The following is a 17509-nucleotide window of genomic DNA, read 5'->3' on the forward strand; positions in this document are numbered from 1 at the left end:
ATACCATGTACTTTCCCTGAAGAGGAAGGCAGACACCATTGCCCCCTCATTTGAGACCACTAGAAGTGTCTGTGAGGCAAGGCCTGTGGGTACAATGTCCCTACCTAACAGCCCAAGATGCCACCTAATGGCAGGAACATACACTGTTCCTCTTCAACCATACATTTCCTCAAACAACCTTTAGTTTTGCAGATTTTTCCTACTAAAATGAGCAAATGTCCTTAGGTGGGCATTCAGTTTACCATGCTAGGTGCAGTGTAGACAGCAGCTCATTTCACTCTCCTGGCAGCTTTAGGAGAGAGGCATTCTTGTCCCCAAAGTACAGCTGCACAGACAAGGCCCAGTTCCAGCCATATCCAGACTCCTGTAGGTATCAGAGATGTCTAGCCTCTGGTGGAGAATGGTTTTGATGTCAACACTGGTCGGTCCTTACAGGTAGTGTGGCTGTGATGTAGGCCTGCCCTCTCTCCAAAATCTTTGCACACACCCACACCTCACCAGGTGGCTGTGATTATGAATGGGACCCTCATTATCATTGGGGCAGATAAGGATGTGGATAGCTACAAAAGCTCTGAGCTTTCAGTATACCCCATGTGCTTGGTCTCATTTCATCTCCAAGCCCCTGTGAGGAAGTACCCATGCCCCATCACACCAAGGGGAATGAGGCACACAGAAACCCAGGAACCAGCTTATACAGAGCCTCTAGACTGCCAGTGCTGCCTCCCTCTCCCTCCACACACTGCAAGCCCATCTGTGCCACTGGGAAAAACAGCTTCACAGCCAACAGCTATGGGGCTTTCTCTGTGTCAGGCAAGATCTGAGGCAATTAATCTCTCAGTGCCCTCTAAGGGCGATGGTGTTATGATCATCCCCATTTTACAGGTGAGGAAACTTAGACCCAGAGAGGATACGAAACTTAAATAATACATAAGATAAGAAATAAAGGGAGAATGGACTTTTGAGGAAGGGGAAATCCACTTCATCAAACTGGAGCATGAATGCTCAGGGCCCCAGCATAGAAATTCTGAAGATCTATGGCAGGCTCCTCTCCAGGGCTCCATATGCTTTCCGCAGATGCCACGTGGGCCTCTGCTCTGGGGCTGGCCCCTGACAGTCATGCTTTCTCCCAGAGGGACTGGCTGTGATTGGTACATTCAGTAAAGGTGCTCCAGAAAAAAGATCTTAGCCAGCTCTTCCACAACCCAGTTTCTGCTGCTGTGGTACTGCTTTATCTGCATAAAAAGCTCTGCTAATTCTCTGTAGCAGAATGCCGGAGGAGGAGGGGAGGCTACTTTACTCAGTGCTTGCTGAGGACCTGCTACTTGCTGCCTGACAGGCCTGATCTCTGGCCTCCCTGCTGTGCTCTTTGTGGCAGCCCAGGGGGCTCCAGAAAGTTGAAGTCAGACCAGGCCACTGCCCTGCTCACATCCAGTGTCTGTCCTGTGCACATGCAAAAACACAAACACTCCCTGCTGCCTTCAGGCAGCTCCCAGCCTCCCTTCATCACAGTGTTCTAGAAACAATGGCCCCCTCCAGCCCTGGAGTGTTGTTAGCTGTCCTTGAATTGGTAGCGACTCATGGCGACTCATGCATATGTACATGTGGTCACCTAGGAGTCATGTACACTCATGTATATGGAGTACAGCAGAACAAAATATTGCCTAGTCCTGTACTGTCTTCATGATCACCAACATGCTAGTGATTTGGGGGCCATTGTTGGGGCCACGGTGCATTTTGAGTACATACCAACCTATAGAACTCATCTTGCAGCACTATATCAATAGTGTGTTCTGTTGTGATACATAGCATTTCGTCGGCTGGTTTTCCAAAGTAGGTCACCAGGCCTTTCTTTCCAAGTCTGTCTTAGTCTGGAAGCTCTACCAAAGTCTACTAACCCATGGTTGATGCAGCTTGTATTTGAAATACTGGTGGCATAGCTTCCAGCATCACAGAAACATACATGCCCACACAGTACGCCCTAACAGGTTGGTGGTATGGTGCTGGAAGAAGTACTGCTTTATTGTCCCATGCAAGACCCTATGCCCAATAGCTCTCATTGTGCTCTGGACTTGGTTGAGTCTGCCCCTGCCTCTGGTTCTCAGCTTGCACACCCAGTGCCCCCCGCCAACTTTCTATGTGTCCATGCACCTCTCATTGTATGCATGGCCAAGGCCATTCCTCATTGCCACTGGTCTTCCCAGAACACTGCAAGCTGTGGTAGGGCAAGGGCAATATAATTTGTCATCCGCATGTCCAGGGCCTGGCATGCACTTAATAAGCTCTCAGTTGTTTCTTTCAGGACCACTTTAGTGGAATGACAGTAGGACTCAGTTACCTTTTCCTGCGAGGGCCATGGCTCCCTTTCTAGTTAACACTCAAGAGCCTGAGGCCCAGCAGTGTTGGGTGACCTGCCCAGGCTGTGTGTGGTCACCTAGAAGTCAGACCTGGGTGTCAGTTTTGTTTGCTCTCTGCCCACAGCCACTCAGCTGGTGGGGTTTGTCCACTGTTGGCTCAGTTCCTCAGTGCTCTGTCACTGTCTTCAGAGCAGAAGTGCAATTACAGTGCTCTATGAAACCTCCAGGGAGAAGTGGCCAGGTGACCTCACTGTGCAGTGTGGAAATTCTGTCAGAAAGCCTTTAGCTGGGGGACTTCTCTTTTCCCCCAGAGGCAAAACATGAGCACATGTGTCCATTGATGTGGCTGAATATGTACACAGCAACAAGGCTCAAACCCAGAGGTGGGCCAGGGACAGGGGTAAAAGGAGTCGGAGGGACAGGCCCAGCCTCAGGTTAGGCTATAGGCTAAAACAACCGGTAGATGTGGCTATGCCTACAGCAGATGTGTGGAGAAGGAGGACAAAGGGTCTAGCAAGTAGTGGAATGTTCTGACAGTGCCAATGTACCAGAAATGCAGTGTCAAGCTTTTTCTGGGAGGTTCTTCCCTGGATGGGGCTGGAGTCTGGGAGGGGGACTCCAGGCCTAGATCTAGACTGCACTGGACAGAGGGACCCAGCCCTGTAGAGTGGTCAGCCAGTCAGTTAGCAGTCCTTATTAAGTTCCAATTGTGTGCCAGTGTTTGCCTTGGCTGAGAATACAGCAGTAAACAGGTAGATAGGATCCCCACCCCCTTGGAATAGGGATTCGAAAGTTAAGTGAGACAAAAGAAACCTATCAGTGAAGATGACACAAATAATTAGAGCTCTTAACCAAAAGTTGGTAGTTTGAACCCAACCAGAGGTACCTTAGAAGAAAGGCCTGGTTATCTACTTCTAAAAAAACAGCCATTGAAAATGCTGTGAAGCCCAGTTCTCCTCTGACACATATGGGTCACATGAGTCAGAGTCAACTGTTTAGCAATGGGTTTGTTGTTTTTGTTTGTTTGTTTGTTTTAGTGACAAATACTGAGGAGACTGTTTCAACTAAAGCGGGGGGTGGGGGGGGAGAAAGGAGGGGGCTTCTCTGAACCTGAGACCCAAATGGCAGGCAAAGCCAGCATACAAAGACTGGGTCGGAGGAAGTAGGGGAGGTTAATGGCAAAGGGTAGGGGATGGGGGCAGGAATGGTTCTCCAGCAGAACCTTACAAGGTGCACAGCTCCGAGATGGGACTGTGCAAACAAGCCACTTGGCCCGGCTCATGGGTTGCCTCACACATCTCTTCTCAAGTCTGTGATCAGTGACCTCAGGTTAATAGCTTCAGAATCAGCCATGGTGAAAAGATCATTTACACCATGGGAATACACAAACACTACATATCAGGCTTTCCCTCGACCTCCATCCTTCAGTTGTTAAAATCTTTGCCAGGACACCCCTGATTGGCACCTCTGCTCACCAAAAAGAAAGCCATGGAGTTCAGTGGGGATGGATAAGGGGGAAGAGAGAAGTTACTACAGAGACAGGTTGTGTTCTATTGCAGTGGGAAGTCTCAGAAGCATTTAAAGCAGAGACCACCAGGATTTTATTTTTACTGTATAGGACAGGTAATACCAAGCAAAGACTCGGGTCCAGGCAACAAGAATGGAAAGGAGAGATCAACTTCTCATAATTTGGATCTAGGCAAGATCTGAATCTAGGAACTAAGGAGAAACTCACTTAGCACCACAGAAGCTTATGTACCCAGTGAGGCCAGGTGTCAGGGTATGGACCCTAGGTTGCCTGACCTAGGTCTGTGCTGGGGGCTGAGCCTGCGCAGGCTGACAGTTGGCCTCATCTGTGCAGAGAGAAGGGCTGCAGAAGCTCAGCTACCTATAGTGTGCAGGACAGCCATGTTGGTCAACTTCCTTTCCAAGGGGTAATGTCATCAGCTCCCAAAGCCATATGGATATATAACTCACGGTTATCCAGCATATCTCCCCTAAGAGATACATGGCACCATCCTGGCTATATGTTTCCATTGCAAAATGGCTGCGTCTCACTTCTCTGGTCCATTCTGTCCTGCATCAGAGCAGCCATGCTGGCTGTTGAAGCTAGAGTTATGATGGAGCAGGTGCCTTCAAGCCCCAGCTACTGTCCAGAATGCTGGGAGCCTTTCCAGCACCAGAGGCCCAGGCTGAGCTCAGGGCCAAATAAATCAGAACCTCTGGGGTGGGGCCCAGGCATCCTTGTTTTATAGCTCCCAGTGATTGCAACATGTGGTTTGAACTGGAATGTGAGACCATCCATAGAACAAGAGGTCACATTTGTGCACATGTCAACTTGAGAGTAGATTCTATTAACAAGCGATTCCTGGTGTGATGACAGTGCTTGGTGCTATCCTTCTGGGCCTTAAGTGATGCCTGTGTCATCCTGGGTGGGGCCATTAGAAACTAGCTTGCTGTGTGACTTGTTTCTTCACTTCTCCATCCGCAGCACTGTAGCTATATTAACACAGCAGATGCCATGTTCCCAACAACTTTAAGAGTACTTGTGGCTTCATAAAAAAAGGACCAGGTCTGATGGAACCTGGTGAAACCCCTAAGACTATAGGTCCTAGTTACCCTTCAGGCCTGGAATTGAACTCACTCCTGTGGCTTCCAGCCAAACAATAGACAGGCATTTAGGGTGAACATTTACACCAGGTAGGTACACTATTTAGAGCAATCAATCATGGCAGATCAGAGGGCAGTATTTGCACAGGGAGATAGCTCAGGGGGCAGGAATGCAGAGGAAAGGACACAGGAAAGAGGTCACTACAGGGAGGGAGTGGGAAGAGAGCTGTTACATTGTGGGGAAGTGCAGTCAATGTCATAAGACAAAATGTGTATGAACTGCTGTATGGAAAATGAATTTGCTTTGTAAACTTTCACCGAAATCACAATAACAATTAAAAAAAAAAAAAAAAAAGTACTTGTGGCTTCCCTTCTGGAAGTGGAGCCAATTTGAAAGATGGATGATGTTGACAATTTTCAGGTTCCAGCCATGCTCCTCTGAAGCTGAGGGAAATACAGGAAGGACATCCAATTAGCCACTGAGAGAAGCCAGACAGGCAGTGTCCTGTGCCCAGACTGATGCCTGATCATGTAGCATGGAGGGCATGGAGAGGCAAAGAGAGTCACCAAGAAGGTGTGGAGTCTTTTCTTGTATATTTAGGAAAAGGCAGGGAGGACAGATGTCAAAGATGATTTTGAGAATTAGGCTAATGCTGTTATTTTAAGCATGCAAAACAAACCAGGGCCCACCCTTCCCTTATACAACTGGGCAGAAAGGTATAGCAAGAGCACAGGCTTTGAATGTAGCATTTATACATGCAAAACATTTGCTGGGTTCTATATCAGAGCCACTAGGCTGAGCCACATCTCTGAGGTGGGCTCAGGGGGACAGGCCCCTGCACATGTGGTACAGACGTCCAAGTGGAAGAGGACACCAGGAAACAAATCAGCATGTAAACCCAGGGAATGAAGACAAGCTGTGACACACATGAGGAGGGAAGCAAGTTGGCCAGAGGTCCCAGTGGAGGGGTGAGCTTCTTTGCATGAGGAGGAGACTAGGAAGCCTCTGTCCTGAGACTTGCAGCATGAGGAGCCACCACAAGACAACTGGGGGGCATCCCAGGGAGAGGGGGTTCAAACTGGGGGCTGCTGAAGCACTGCTGCAGACTGATGTCAGGAGGGCAAGTAGGCAAGGAGGGGGCAAGCTTCTATTCTAGACACAATGGTGGCATGCTGGAGACCATCAAGTGGGCAGGGATGTGCTCTGATCTACACTTTACTAATTTGCTATGGGACTTGGGCCATGTACTTAATGTCTCTGGTTTCACTGTTACCTGTAATATGAAGGTAAAGCCCACCGCAGAGGATTGTTATGTGGGCTAGAAATCATATGCATGGAGTTAACAGGAAGTGACACTAGGAAGTGCTTAGTAAAGTAGTGACCATTGTCATCCTCTTCCTCCTCACGGTTATTGCCAGTGATTCGGTGGCCACTGGTTCTGGGCATTTACTCTTTCCTGAAAGGACTCTAGCACCACCCCACCAACCCCAGTGAGTTTTCCACTGAGAATATGAGTGTTTTGAAAATTGGACATTTTAGTATCTAAACACCTCCTCATTAACCCCACCATGGTGGGGCTGACCCTCTAGTGGAGAAAGGAACTCAGTACCAAGGCTAATGGGGAAGCTGGGCTGAGCCATAGGATGATGGTGGCAGCTGTGGGTGTCCCTAGAGTGCCCACAGTCACATCAAAGGCTTTCTGCGGTGGCTGAGCTTCTGTGCTATGCTGTTTCCAGTCCCTGAGGCTTCTCCCACATGAAGCTTTTAGTGAGGCATAAAATATATGTTCTTTTTAAAACATTTCAACTTCTTCTCTCCCTCCCTCTCTTCTTCCATTCAAATAGTATTTACAGCATGTCCATCATGAGCTCAAAACTGTGCTAGTCAGTAAAGAAAAAATGAGGGAGACACATTTGCCTGTTTTGAAGGTTAGAAACCAGTGGTGGAAATAGAATGCAGTGGTAGCTTCTGCTCTAACAAAAGTATTTACAATGTGGTAGCATAGTGCCTAAGGCATTTGACTGCTGACCAGAAGGCTAGTGGTTCAAAACTACCAGCCACTCCTCAGAGGGGAAGATTGGGCAATCTACTTCCATAGAGCTATTGCCTCAGAAACCCAAGGAAGGGTCGCTGTAAGTCAAATCAACTTGATGGCAGTGAGTTTGGTTTGTTTGAGAGAGGCCCAGAGGATATTAGAGATGAACTTAGACTCTAAAAGCCTGGAAAGTCTTCTCAGAGGATGAGAACCTTAAGGCTGGGTCTTGCAGGAAGAGCTGAGTTTGCCAGAAAGAGAAGAAGAGATCAAAAGGCACACACATAACACAAATTCCAGTAACCTGTAGAGAATGAGTATAGAAGTAAAATTATTCCACACAAAAAAGAAGGAGCTGCATGTCAGTTAGGACTCTCTTGATCACAAGTGACAGAAAACTCAACAGCCCAGAAAAAAAGGGGGGGTAGGAATGCTGACTTTAGTTCCAACTGTATTCAAGGCTCAAACACCACCATTAGGATTGGAACTCTCAATCACTTGGCTTTGCCTGGCCCCTCCTCTGTGGGTCAACTCAACCTCCACAGTGTGGCAAGAAGGCTGGGGCTGCCCCAGCCCCACAGCCTCTGGGCACCAGTCCAGAAAATGAAAACGCCTTCTGGCTACTTAAGCAAATGCTCTGGGATGAGCTCTGATGAGGCTAGTTGGCTTGGCTGGAGTCCCTTGCCTATCCTTGAACCAACCATTCACTGAGGTCGAGAACATGGGACATGCTGATTGGCTCAAGCCTGGACTTTCTGGGCAGCTACCACAGAAGAACCCATGCAAAGGCCAGCACTCTGCCCAGTGCTTTGACATAAATTTGCTCATTTGATCCTCACAGACACCCAGGAGGGGAGATTAGTATCACTATTTCACAGGTGAAGAAATGAAGCTTCATTTCTTTGCCTGAGTACTCATAGGTAGAGCCACGATTGGGTTTCCCTTCTACTGCTCTGAAACACATTGCCGCCTGAAACATACTGTCTCTGAAACACTCCAACTCATGGCAACCCTATGTGTGTCAGAGTAAAACTGTGCTCCATAGAGTTTTCAGTGGCTGATTAAAAAAAAAAAAAAAAAAAAATTACCAAGACTTTCTTCCTTGGCACCTCTGGGTAGATTCGAACCTCCAACTTTTTACTTTGCTTCCATGCACATTAACAGTTTGCACCACCCAGGGTCTTCATGAATCAGAAGCCCAGTATTTTAATGCTGGGCTTTAAATAAAGCATGGCATGTTTAATAAAGCATGTAGACCATGACTCAGTTGCTAGCTTATTAATGATACTGTGAAACCAAGTGTAACTTCAGTGGCCTGTCATTTTCCTGACTGAATCCTGCTTCTTGCCCCTTCCAGGGCCCTGGTGTTTGTTTCCCATGGAGCTGGGGAGCACAGCGGCCGCTATGAGGAACTGGCTCAGATGCTGATGGGACTGGGCCTGCTGGTGTTTGCCCACGACCATGGTGAGTGCTATAGGGTGGCAGTGGGTGGCATGCTCCTGCCCCAGCTGTACCTGACAATTTGGATGGCTCCCTTTTGAATCCGTTTCTCCTCCATCCTTTCTTCCCTCTCTGTTATGCTTTTCTGATTCCTGCTGTGAACTGGGAAAAGACTTTCTCAACTGGAGATTTCTAAGTGAAAAAATATATATATGTAATGGTGTAAACAAAAAAGAGGTCTGACCAGAGTTTTTGTTGAGTCTGGGATTGAACGCAGGCTGATGAGAAACCTCAACTGGAAAAAACAACATCAGAATATATTTATCTAAGAACTGGCCTCAGGCCAAGTAATAATCTCGTGCATTTATAAAGCATTTTCTGTACAAAATGGGCCCTAGTTTTCTCCCAAAGGACTTCAAATGGATGTGATGTAGTCAGTTCAAGCACAATTTAAACTCCAGTTTAACCACAAGAGGTTTACAAAGCATTTCAAATCAAGAGAATAGTAAAAGTCTCCAAAGACCATATTGGTTATCCCGAACACACACACTCATACACACTCTGTCACACACATTCACTCACATACACACACTGTCACACACACATTCACACACTCACATGCTTACACCACCCTCACACCCTCATGTACACACTAACACTCTTGAGTACACATACATACTCACACATGCACTCACAGTCACTCTCACATACACACTCACTCAAGCATGCATGCACACTCACTCACACACACATCCCTAGGCCAAGTAGACATATCCATTTGAGTCTTTGTCACCCTAAGGCATTTGACTGCTAACCAGAAGGCTGGCGGTTCAAACCCACCAGCCACTCATCGGAAGGAAGATTGGGCAATCTACTTCCGTAGTGATACCACCTCAGAAACCCAAGGAGGGGTTGCTATGAGTCAGATCCAACTCAACGGCAGTGAGTTTGGTTTGGTTCAATTCACTAGGCATAATCTTTAATCACTTTCGTGACATTTTCTGGCTGGTAAAAGTCCCAGTTTAAATCTTTCTTTGCCTCATAGTCTTTAAAATTATGAGTTCCTTCGGCAATGGATTTGGTTTGGTTTGGTTTGTGACTGAAAATGGTGATTTCTCCACAGCTACAATGTAAAATTCTATCACCCTGGCCCAAATCTAGAAATGTAATGTTATACCTGATTTGAAAATAGATAGTTGAGTGATGCCACAGCACAGAGATTAGGGGAGCGGTGAGAGAGGCCGAGGAGGGAGTGCTGTGTCTGTGTTAATACTAAGGAGGAAAGCTTGTCAGGAATCTTGTATGTAATGAACTGCAAATTTGGTTTGCTTCTGCCAAGAGCCCTTTCCAACCCAGGTATGTGCAGGCGTCTTTGTAACTGAGAATATCAACTAAATCTTTCATAATATAGTTGTGATGTTCTTTAGTGCTTTGCAACTGTCCTAGTAATGTCTGGGAGATTGTTTTGAGTAATAATATTTGAGAATTATCTTGGCTTTAACTATGGAGATTGATCATTATTATCTTTGGCACTTTCCACACTGTGCAAAGGTTTAAGAGAGGTGTGATTTTTTTTTTTTTCTATTATATTTATCTTCATTAACATTTGTTGCAGTCATCATCATTATGGTCTAACTGAAAAAAGATCAGGAAATCATGAAATAAAATAGTATTTATATCATGCAAACCCCACATACCTCCAACTAGAATTTCAAGTAACTGTTTTCTATCTCTGGCATCAATTACCATTTTATCAGCATATCTTAGCCAAATCTGTGGGATTAAGTAAATGTTATACCTTATTTATTTTGCCTGACTGTGACACTTTTACCAACAATATGAAAAAGGCTCTTTCTTTTTAGAATAAAAGGAAACAAGAAACCCACCTTTTGATGTTTCCAGAATAACAACTAAAATTGAGGCATAGTTCTATCTAAATAGAGTGAGAAAATGGTGGTTTGTGTTCACCTGTTTCAATTCCTTGATTTATTAGCAAGTTAAAATGATTCACTGGAAATCTCTCTGGCAAGTACCTGAGGGAGATGTTTGTTCTGATTACCTAGTGCCGCTCTGACAGCAATATACCACAAATGGGATGGCCTTAACAAACAGGAGTTTATTCTCTTACAGTTTGGAGGCTTTAAGTCCAAGTTCAAAATGCCAGGCTCTAGGAGCTGGGTGAAAGCCCCTCAACCTTGGGCTTCAGCTCTGCCTCCTGCTCCCAGCCCACTGGAGCTAGAGGCTTTTCTTCACTCAGACAGCTGCTGGCTGCTGAGGCTGACAAGCCCAAGGCTGACAAGTAAAAAGGCACAGTCCCGATGTTACCAAACCACATGGCAGGCCATTCATTCAAGTCCATTGAAAGTCCCAAGGTCAGCAGAACATGGCAGGCTGCTGAACAATGACATGGCTACATGCAGGGTTCAAGCATGCCATAAGGTAGAGAACATTCCCAAAGCTATTTCTTATATACAGGAAGCAGACCACATCCCTAAAGCAGCTACTCAGCTGCTCACAGTAGATTCCACCATGGTGTTGATTACCAGTCTCATCATGGGGAATACTACATCCAACTGCCCAGCCACTCAACCAGGCCCAGCCAGGTTGACACACAAAGATAACTACCACAATGTTTTATTCAAGAAATGAACCCAGTTGAATGTGTGTGTGTGTGATTTTGTTGTTTATAGATGAAAATGAGTGTGGCCTACTCAGTAGGAGGAAGTGGGTGGCTGCCACTGTGGTGAGTCTCTGACAGGTGGAGAGGCAGAATGTCAGGGCCAGTGATTTTTGGTTTATTTCCTTCTGAATGGGAAATGTATTACTGAAGTGAAGGAGGAGAGATTTGAACAGAGGAGTCTGGCGCTCTTTCCTTTATATCACACTCATGTATCAGTGCATGAAGACACACACACATGCACGCAGACCTCATCTTTTCCAACACAGCTTTCAAATTCAAGTGAATTTAAGTGAAGTAAATTTTGGGAATATGTCAGCATATTTTGTGTGTGCCAGTTGGAAGTACATTAAGGATTGCACACATGGGAGTGGAGAAAATTTCTGAGGGGCCATGGGCTCTCCAAAACCAGGACAGTCCAAATGTCCTCTGCCACAGAAATTGCCTTCCCTGGGTATTTTCTGCCACCTGCTCTGGAGCTTTACACCCTAGGGAACAACAGACTCCACTTCCCATGGACTGTGACTCCAAGCTGTGTGACCCTGGAGATCTAGTTTAACCATCCCAAGCCTTAATTTTTCCATCTATCAAGTGGGCCAGATAATGCTGTTACATCATTAGAGCTCATTGTGAGCTAATGCAGATAAAGTGCTGGGCTGAGTGCACCCTCTGAGAACGCTTTCAGTAAGTACAATACAGATCACCTGGTGTTCTATATGCCGAAGTTTGGATGGCCCAAGGTTATGAGGACCATGCATTCAAAAGAACAGGCACACAGACATATCTGACCACAATGGTTGATGCTGCCCCTCACCATCTAGAAAACTCGGTGAATACTGGGTACATCCAGCTCTTGGTGTCCCATTACCAACCAAGAAGTTAGTAGCTTCCACCATTCCTATTCTCACCTGTAAGTCTCATCACTTGAGCCGTATTTGGGCTATTCAGTGGGTGGGGCTGGCAAACACAAAGCCAGGAGTCAGGAGCACTGGATCTTTGTCCTAGCTTTGCTGCAGCACCCTGTGTCATTCTCTAGCCCCCTGTGGCTGCTGTGAAGACAACATGAAACTAGAGATATGAAAATGCTTTACAAAGTAAACAGCTATCTGTGGTAATGCTGTGGCACAGTTAAATAAACCTGCTGCTAACTGATTTTAATACAATGGATCATGTTGCTCAATTATATTACAATATTTCATTGTTTAGACAAATCTTGAGATATGTAGGCTGGCTGTTTTTCTCGGCATACCTGGTAGACTGGCTCATGCAGAGTGGTGCTCAACAACTATCTAAATTTTGTTTTCTGTCTTACCCTTAGAATTTGTAAAATAAGTGTCTGCCCTGGTGGGTACGAGCAGCTTGCCAGCATTGAGAATTATGACTCCTGCCATTTATTGAGTGCTAAGTGCATTCCAGGCCCTAAAACAGCTGCTTTTTGTGCATTCTCTATAATTCCTCACAATTAGTATCATTCTCCCCATTTTATAGATGAGGAATCTGAGGCTGTACAGCCAAGGATTCTAACCATGTCCAGTGATTCCAAAGCCTATTCTCATTCCACTAATGCATAACAGAAATCTGGCTGTAGGTTTATTTTTCTCCCTTGTCACAGGAATCCTGAGGCAAGTGCCAGAATCCAACGATGCCATGAATGCCCCCTGGTCCTTCTGGAAGTGCCCTAGACCCTTCTCACTTAGCGTGTGGCTTTCACCCCTGTGGGCCGAAGCTTCACCCTTACATTCTAAGAAAGAAGAAGAGAGAAGTAAAAAAGGGAAATGGGCTGGGCTAATGTCAGGAAAGCAAACCTTTCTTAGAGGTCTTTAGCAGATTCCAACTACATCTCATTGGCCAGCACTGCATCACATGGCTAACCTCCAGCTGCAAGAGAGGCAAAAAAATGTCACTTTTTAACTGGGCATTTGCGACCCAAAGCAAACAGTCCTGTGTTAGTAAGAAAGAAACAGAGAACGGACACTGCTAGTAGTAGCCAACCTAGCCTGGGCCACAGCATCTTCCAGGAACATTTATTATTTAAGAGCATTTCTCAGCCATTTCCACTTTATATATTTCCTTCATATAATGTAACTAATTCCCACTGTTACTTTTCTATCTTATTCATCCCTATGTCCTTTCTCATGGTTATTAGCACCATGAATGAGAACTGATTAAAGTCCTAATTGCACATTAACTCTTGTCAGGTGTTGTGCATAGAGACAATAACTATTGTCCAACTGGTACAGTGACCTGTCTGCCCCAGAAATATCAGGAAGTACTTCTCTAAGTGCATACCTTTGTCTTGGTATTTGTTATCCTATGTAGCCATTATTCATGTACCATCAAGGCAGCAAGATCCTGACAGACAGTAACTGTGTCTTATGCATGTTACATGTTCAGCTCCTCTTGCCAGGGCTGAGCAGAGAGTAGAGGAATCACCGGTATTTGTTGAATGAATGAAGGGACTTCAAATCCAAAAGAGATTAGACCAAAAATAATTTAAATATAAATAGTAGAATATCCACATTAATGTCCAAATTAGCAGGAAAACATTAGCTCTCATAATAGTGGAGAGGATATGACCATGTGGCCACGGAGGCAGGAGGAGCTGCCAGGGTTGCTGCTAAGTGATGTCAGTGTAGTACTGGCACTGGGGAGCCACAGGTGACCTGGATCACAGCCTGTGACTCCAGCCAGGCCAGGGGCATAGCAGAGGCACAGGGCCTCATCATGCCTCAAGGGCTGGGAGGATTGGTACCTAGGAGCTTGCCAAAAGGAGAAGGGTATGGAGAGAGCCAATGGACCATTTGCAGCAGTTCTCAACCTTGGCTGGTCACTGGAGTCATGTGGGGAGTTTGAAAGATACTGATGCCTGGGTTATACATTGAGACTCTGATTTCTTTGGTCTCTGGTATGGCGTAGGCATGGGGAGCTTTAGAAGCTTCTGGGGCATTCCAGTGCAAAGCCAGGGCTGACAATCTCCATTCTAGGCAAAGGACTTGAGGGGACTTGGGGACTTGAGGACCCTTTTCAACAGATACTCAATACGGAGGTAGAAGTCCCATCTCATGGTTTAGCTAGATGCTGGTACATCAAATACCCACAGAGGTGCCGTGGAAGAAAGGCCTGATGATCTACTTCCAAAAGGTCACAACCTTGAAAACCCTATGGAGCAGTTCTACTCTGTACACATGGGGTGTCATGAGTCAGAATCAATTATAGGGCAATTGGTTTTGTTTTGTTTTAAAAGGCTTAGCAGCAGGGATAGAAGGGGAAGCAGCCCCTTGCCTCAGAAGCTCAGGGTTCTGTAATGAACCCCTTTGGACATTGTGGAGCTCATGGAGAGGTACAAGCAGGGAGGAACAGGATGAGTTTGAGGAAGGCACTCAGTCCAGAAGCAGAGGTCTGCCAGGAGATCATGGAATTGTTAGAAGAAGGGACCCAGGGCAGAGGCACAGTCAGCGAGAGATGGGGCAGGCAAATGAGGAGAAGCTGGCATCAGACCAGGTGGAAACATCAAAATGGGATTTTCGGTGACAGTCTAAATATAGTGCAAGAAAGCCTTGGTGTACTCACTGAGCTCCTTGGTTTACCAGCTGCTAGTGGTGACTCATTGGAAACCCCTCGGCCTTCCCTGTCTTTAGGGCTGGCTGATGTGAGCATGGGAGAGGAAAGCAGAGGAGCTGAGGGGACAGCCCCAGTCCCAGCCTGGAAGCATCTTCCCTTAGAGAACAGTCTAGAAGGCCGGTTCCCAGAAGACATTCTGCTTGAAAAGACACCCTACCCACCATCAGCCTTCTGACTTTGTACCATGACACATTTAAAAATACATTTGCCAGGGCCAGAGATGCTTTCTCTTTATTTACAAAGTATAAAGAAGCCATCCTCAGCTGATTAACAGTGAATTAATTATCTGCAAATATTTGAGCAAAAGTGTTAAAGGGGAAAAAAAAATTCAACTCAACTGGAGTATGTGAGAAGAGGAAGTTTTGAGGGAATGTTCGTGGGTGATAGTTATGCATGTTTCTCTATGGGGGAGTGGGCCCTACCCAGTCAGAAAAAGGCTATTTAAGAAATTCAGAAGAAAAAGATAATCTATGTGTATTTTCATACAGGGGGACAGATTTGAGTCCAGGTTCCTTGCTGGGTACAATCTAAAATAGATTGCCATCAGTCACAGTAATATAGTTTTGTGTGAGATGTTTGAAAATGTGTTGACAGTTTTTCTTGCCTTAGTAAATATGAGAGTGAAAATAACAAGAGTGAGGTGCCTTGGAGTGTTTCAAAAGTCCATCAGGGTCTCATTCCAAACATGCTTGCAATAAACTTACTGCAAATGTATATAGTGTAGAGAATGGACGGTCTTTGCTGTCTCCCACCTCCTCCTCTTCTTTCTTTGTTCACAGTGAAGCATACTCAAACCTTCCATCTTTGACATAAATCTCTGGTCTGTTGATTTTGTCATTTGCCTCTTGAATAAAACAAAAACTTCCATGAACCTCAATTACCTTGTTCATAACAGAGGAGCCGCTCTCTTCTTTTAATAGTACATGATTATTATTAACAGTAGTGATGATGTTACAATGTGATTGCAGGATAAAATGAGATGATGAAGGGATTCTGAGACTCAACTTGCATCAGTGTGCTCTGGACAACTGGCAGAAACACAGAGGACCATGCCCACTTCCAGAGTTTCTGATTCACTGGGTTTACAGTGGGGCTCAGGAATGTGCATTTCTAACAGGTTGCCAAGTGATGCTGAGGCTGATGGTACTGGGACCACCTTTGGAGAGCCACTGAGGTCGTGTGGATAACAAGTCAAGCACAACACCTGGCACCTACTAGACTTTCAATAAATGACTATGGGAGCTGAATTTGGAAAACTGGATACAAGACATTTTAGTTATTGAAGGTTCAGCCCAAGGATTTTAAAGGATACTTCCTAAAGGAAGTGAAATCTAGGCTGGTAAAGGCAGGGAGAGAACACTTCAAGTGAGGAAAAATTCTATTCCTTCATCTGTTTCCAGAGTAGCCACCTGTGAGCCAGTGAGGGCAGTGGTGGTTCAGTGGCAGAATTCAAGAACCAGATTCGATTCTCAGCCAATGCACTGGATGCACAGCCACCACCCCTGTCAATAGAGGCTTGTGTGTTTGATGCTGAACAGATTTCAGCAGAGCTTCCAAACTAAGACAAACTAGGAAGAAAGGCCTGGTGATCAATTTCCAAAAAACAACCAGTTGAAACCCTATGGATTGTAATGGTCTGATCCACAACCTATCACAGGGATGGCACAGAACCATGTACTGTTTCATTTTGTTGAGCACAGGGTCTCCATGGGTCAGGAACCTACTTGATGGCAGCTAGGCAGCTATCAAGTGTGTGCCAGACACTATTCCACAACATCAGAATGCAGTTAGGATTTTGACACAGGTGGCCAGACTAGTGACATGATACTGGGCTGAGAGAGAGGTAGGGGGAGTGCAAGACTAAGCCAGACTTCTCTGAGGTCATGAACATAGATGACATCAGTAGGAACAAAGAGTCCTGGACAGAGTTGAGAGAGCCTAAGGTATAATCAACAAGAGTCAACAAAATGATGATGACTAGGGATGATGTAAGTAGGACAACTGTAGGCCTATAATATTCTTGTAATGCACCTGCCTTTGGGACTCAAAGGCCAAGTTCTAGTATGCAGTTATAATCGGCTCAAGTCCTTGTGCATGTTTTTGGGATTTCTCCCCCAAATCCATATGCTGCAGGTGTCATGTAAAGAAGCCATGTAAGAGCAGACTCACAGACTTATTCCTCCTAATCTTCCCTCACCAGAACCCAACCAGGTGCTGCCCTGTCTCCATCTCCATCCCCTTAAGCCTCTGCTGTCTTGCTGGGCTACATTGACCTCCCTTAATAACAACAATGCCATGTATACATTCAGTGCATGTCAGACACTCGGTTAGTGTTTTGCATGTAGACATCTTATCTCACTAATTTATCACACCATGATATATATACTATAAATGAGTACTTACAGATGAGGAAATTAAACCACAAAGAGACTGAACTACTTGCCCAAAGTCACACAGCTGGTAAGCGGCAGAGTTAGGATTGATTGCCCTTGAGAATCTCACAATCTAAAATATAGCCCCAAATGTGATTTTTAATTATTTGATCATTTTATGAATACGTTAATCCATACTATGAGCCATGAAATATGGTACTTTATGGCTGTTCCATGGATTACTAAATTGTCCAAATCTTTTTTTTTAATGGTGATTTGGGTGAAAGTTTACAGAGCAAATTCATTTTTCATACAGCAGTTCAAATACATTTTGTTTTGTGACCCTGACTGCAATTCCCCACAGTGTAACAGTTCTCTTCCCACTTCCTCCTTTTTTTTTTT

The 17509-nt window shown here is 45.5% G+C and overlaps 1 protein-coding gene across 1 annotated transcript in view; it reads left to right on the plus strand.

Annotated features, from left to right (window-relative positions):
• The window catches only part of MGLL (monoglyceride lipase), a 183569-nt gene that overhangs the window by 48775 nt on the left and 117285 nt on the right, over positions 1-17509 (plus strand). Inside the window, exon 3 of the mRNA XM_042782580.1 lies at positions 8355-8461. Coding sequence (XP_042638514.1) covers positions 8355-8461 — 107 coding nt within the window. The remainder of the gene's footprint in view (positions 1-8354; positions 8462-17509) is intronic.

The sequence above is a fragment of the Orycteropus afer genome, unplaced genomic scaffold, assembly GCF_000298275.1.
Source record: "Orycteropus afer afer isolate SDZICR_OR568_19922 unplaced genomic scaffold, OryAfe1.0 scaffold00377, whole genome shotgun sequence".
Lineage (NCBI taxonomy): Eukaryota > Metazoa > Chordata > Mammalia > Tubulidentata > Orycteropodidae > Orycteropus > Orycteropus afer.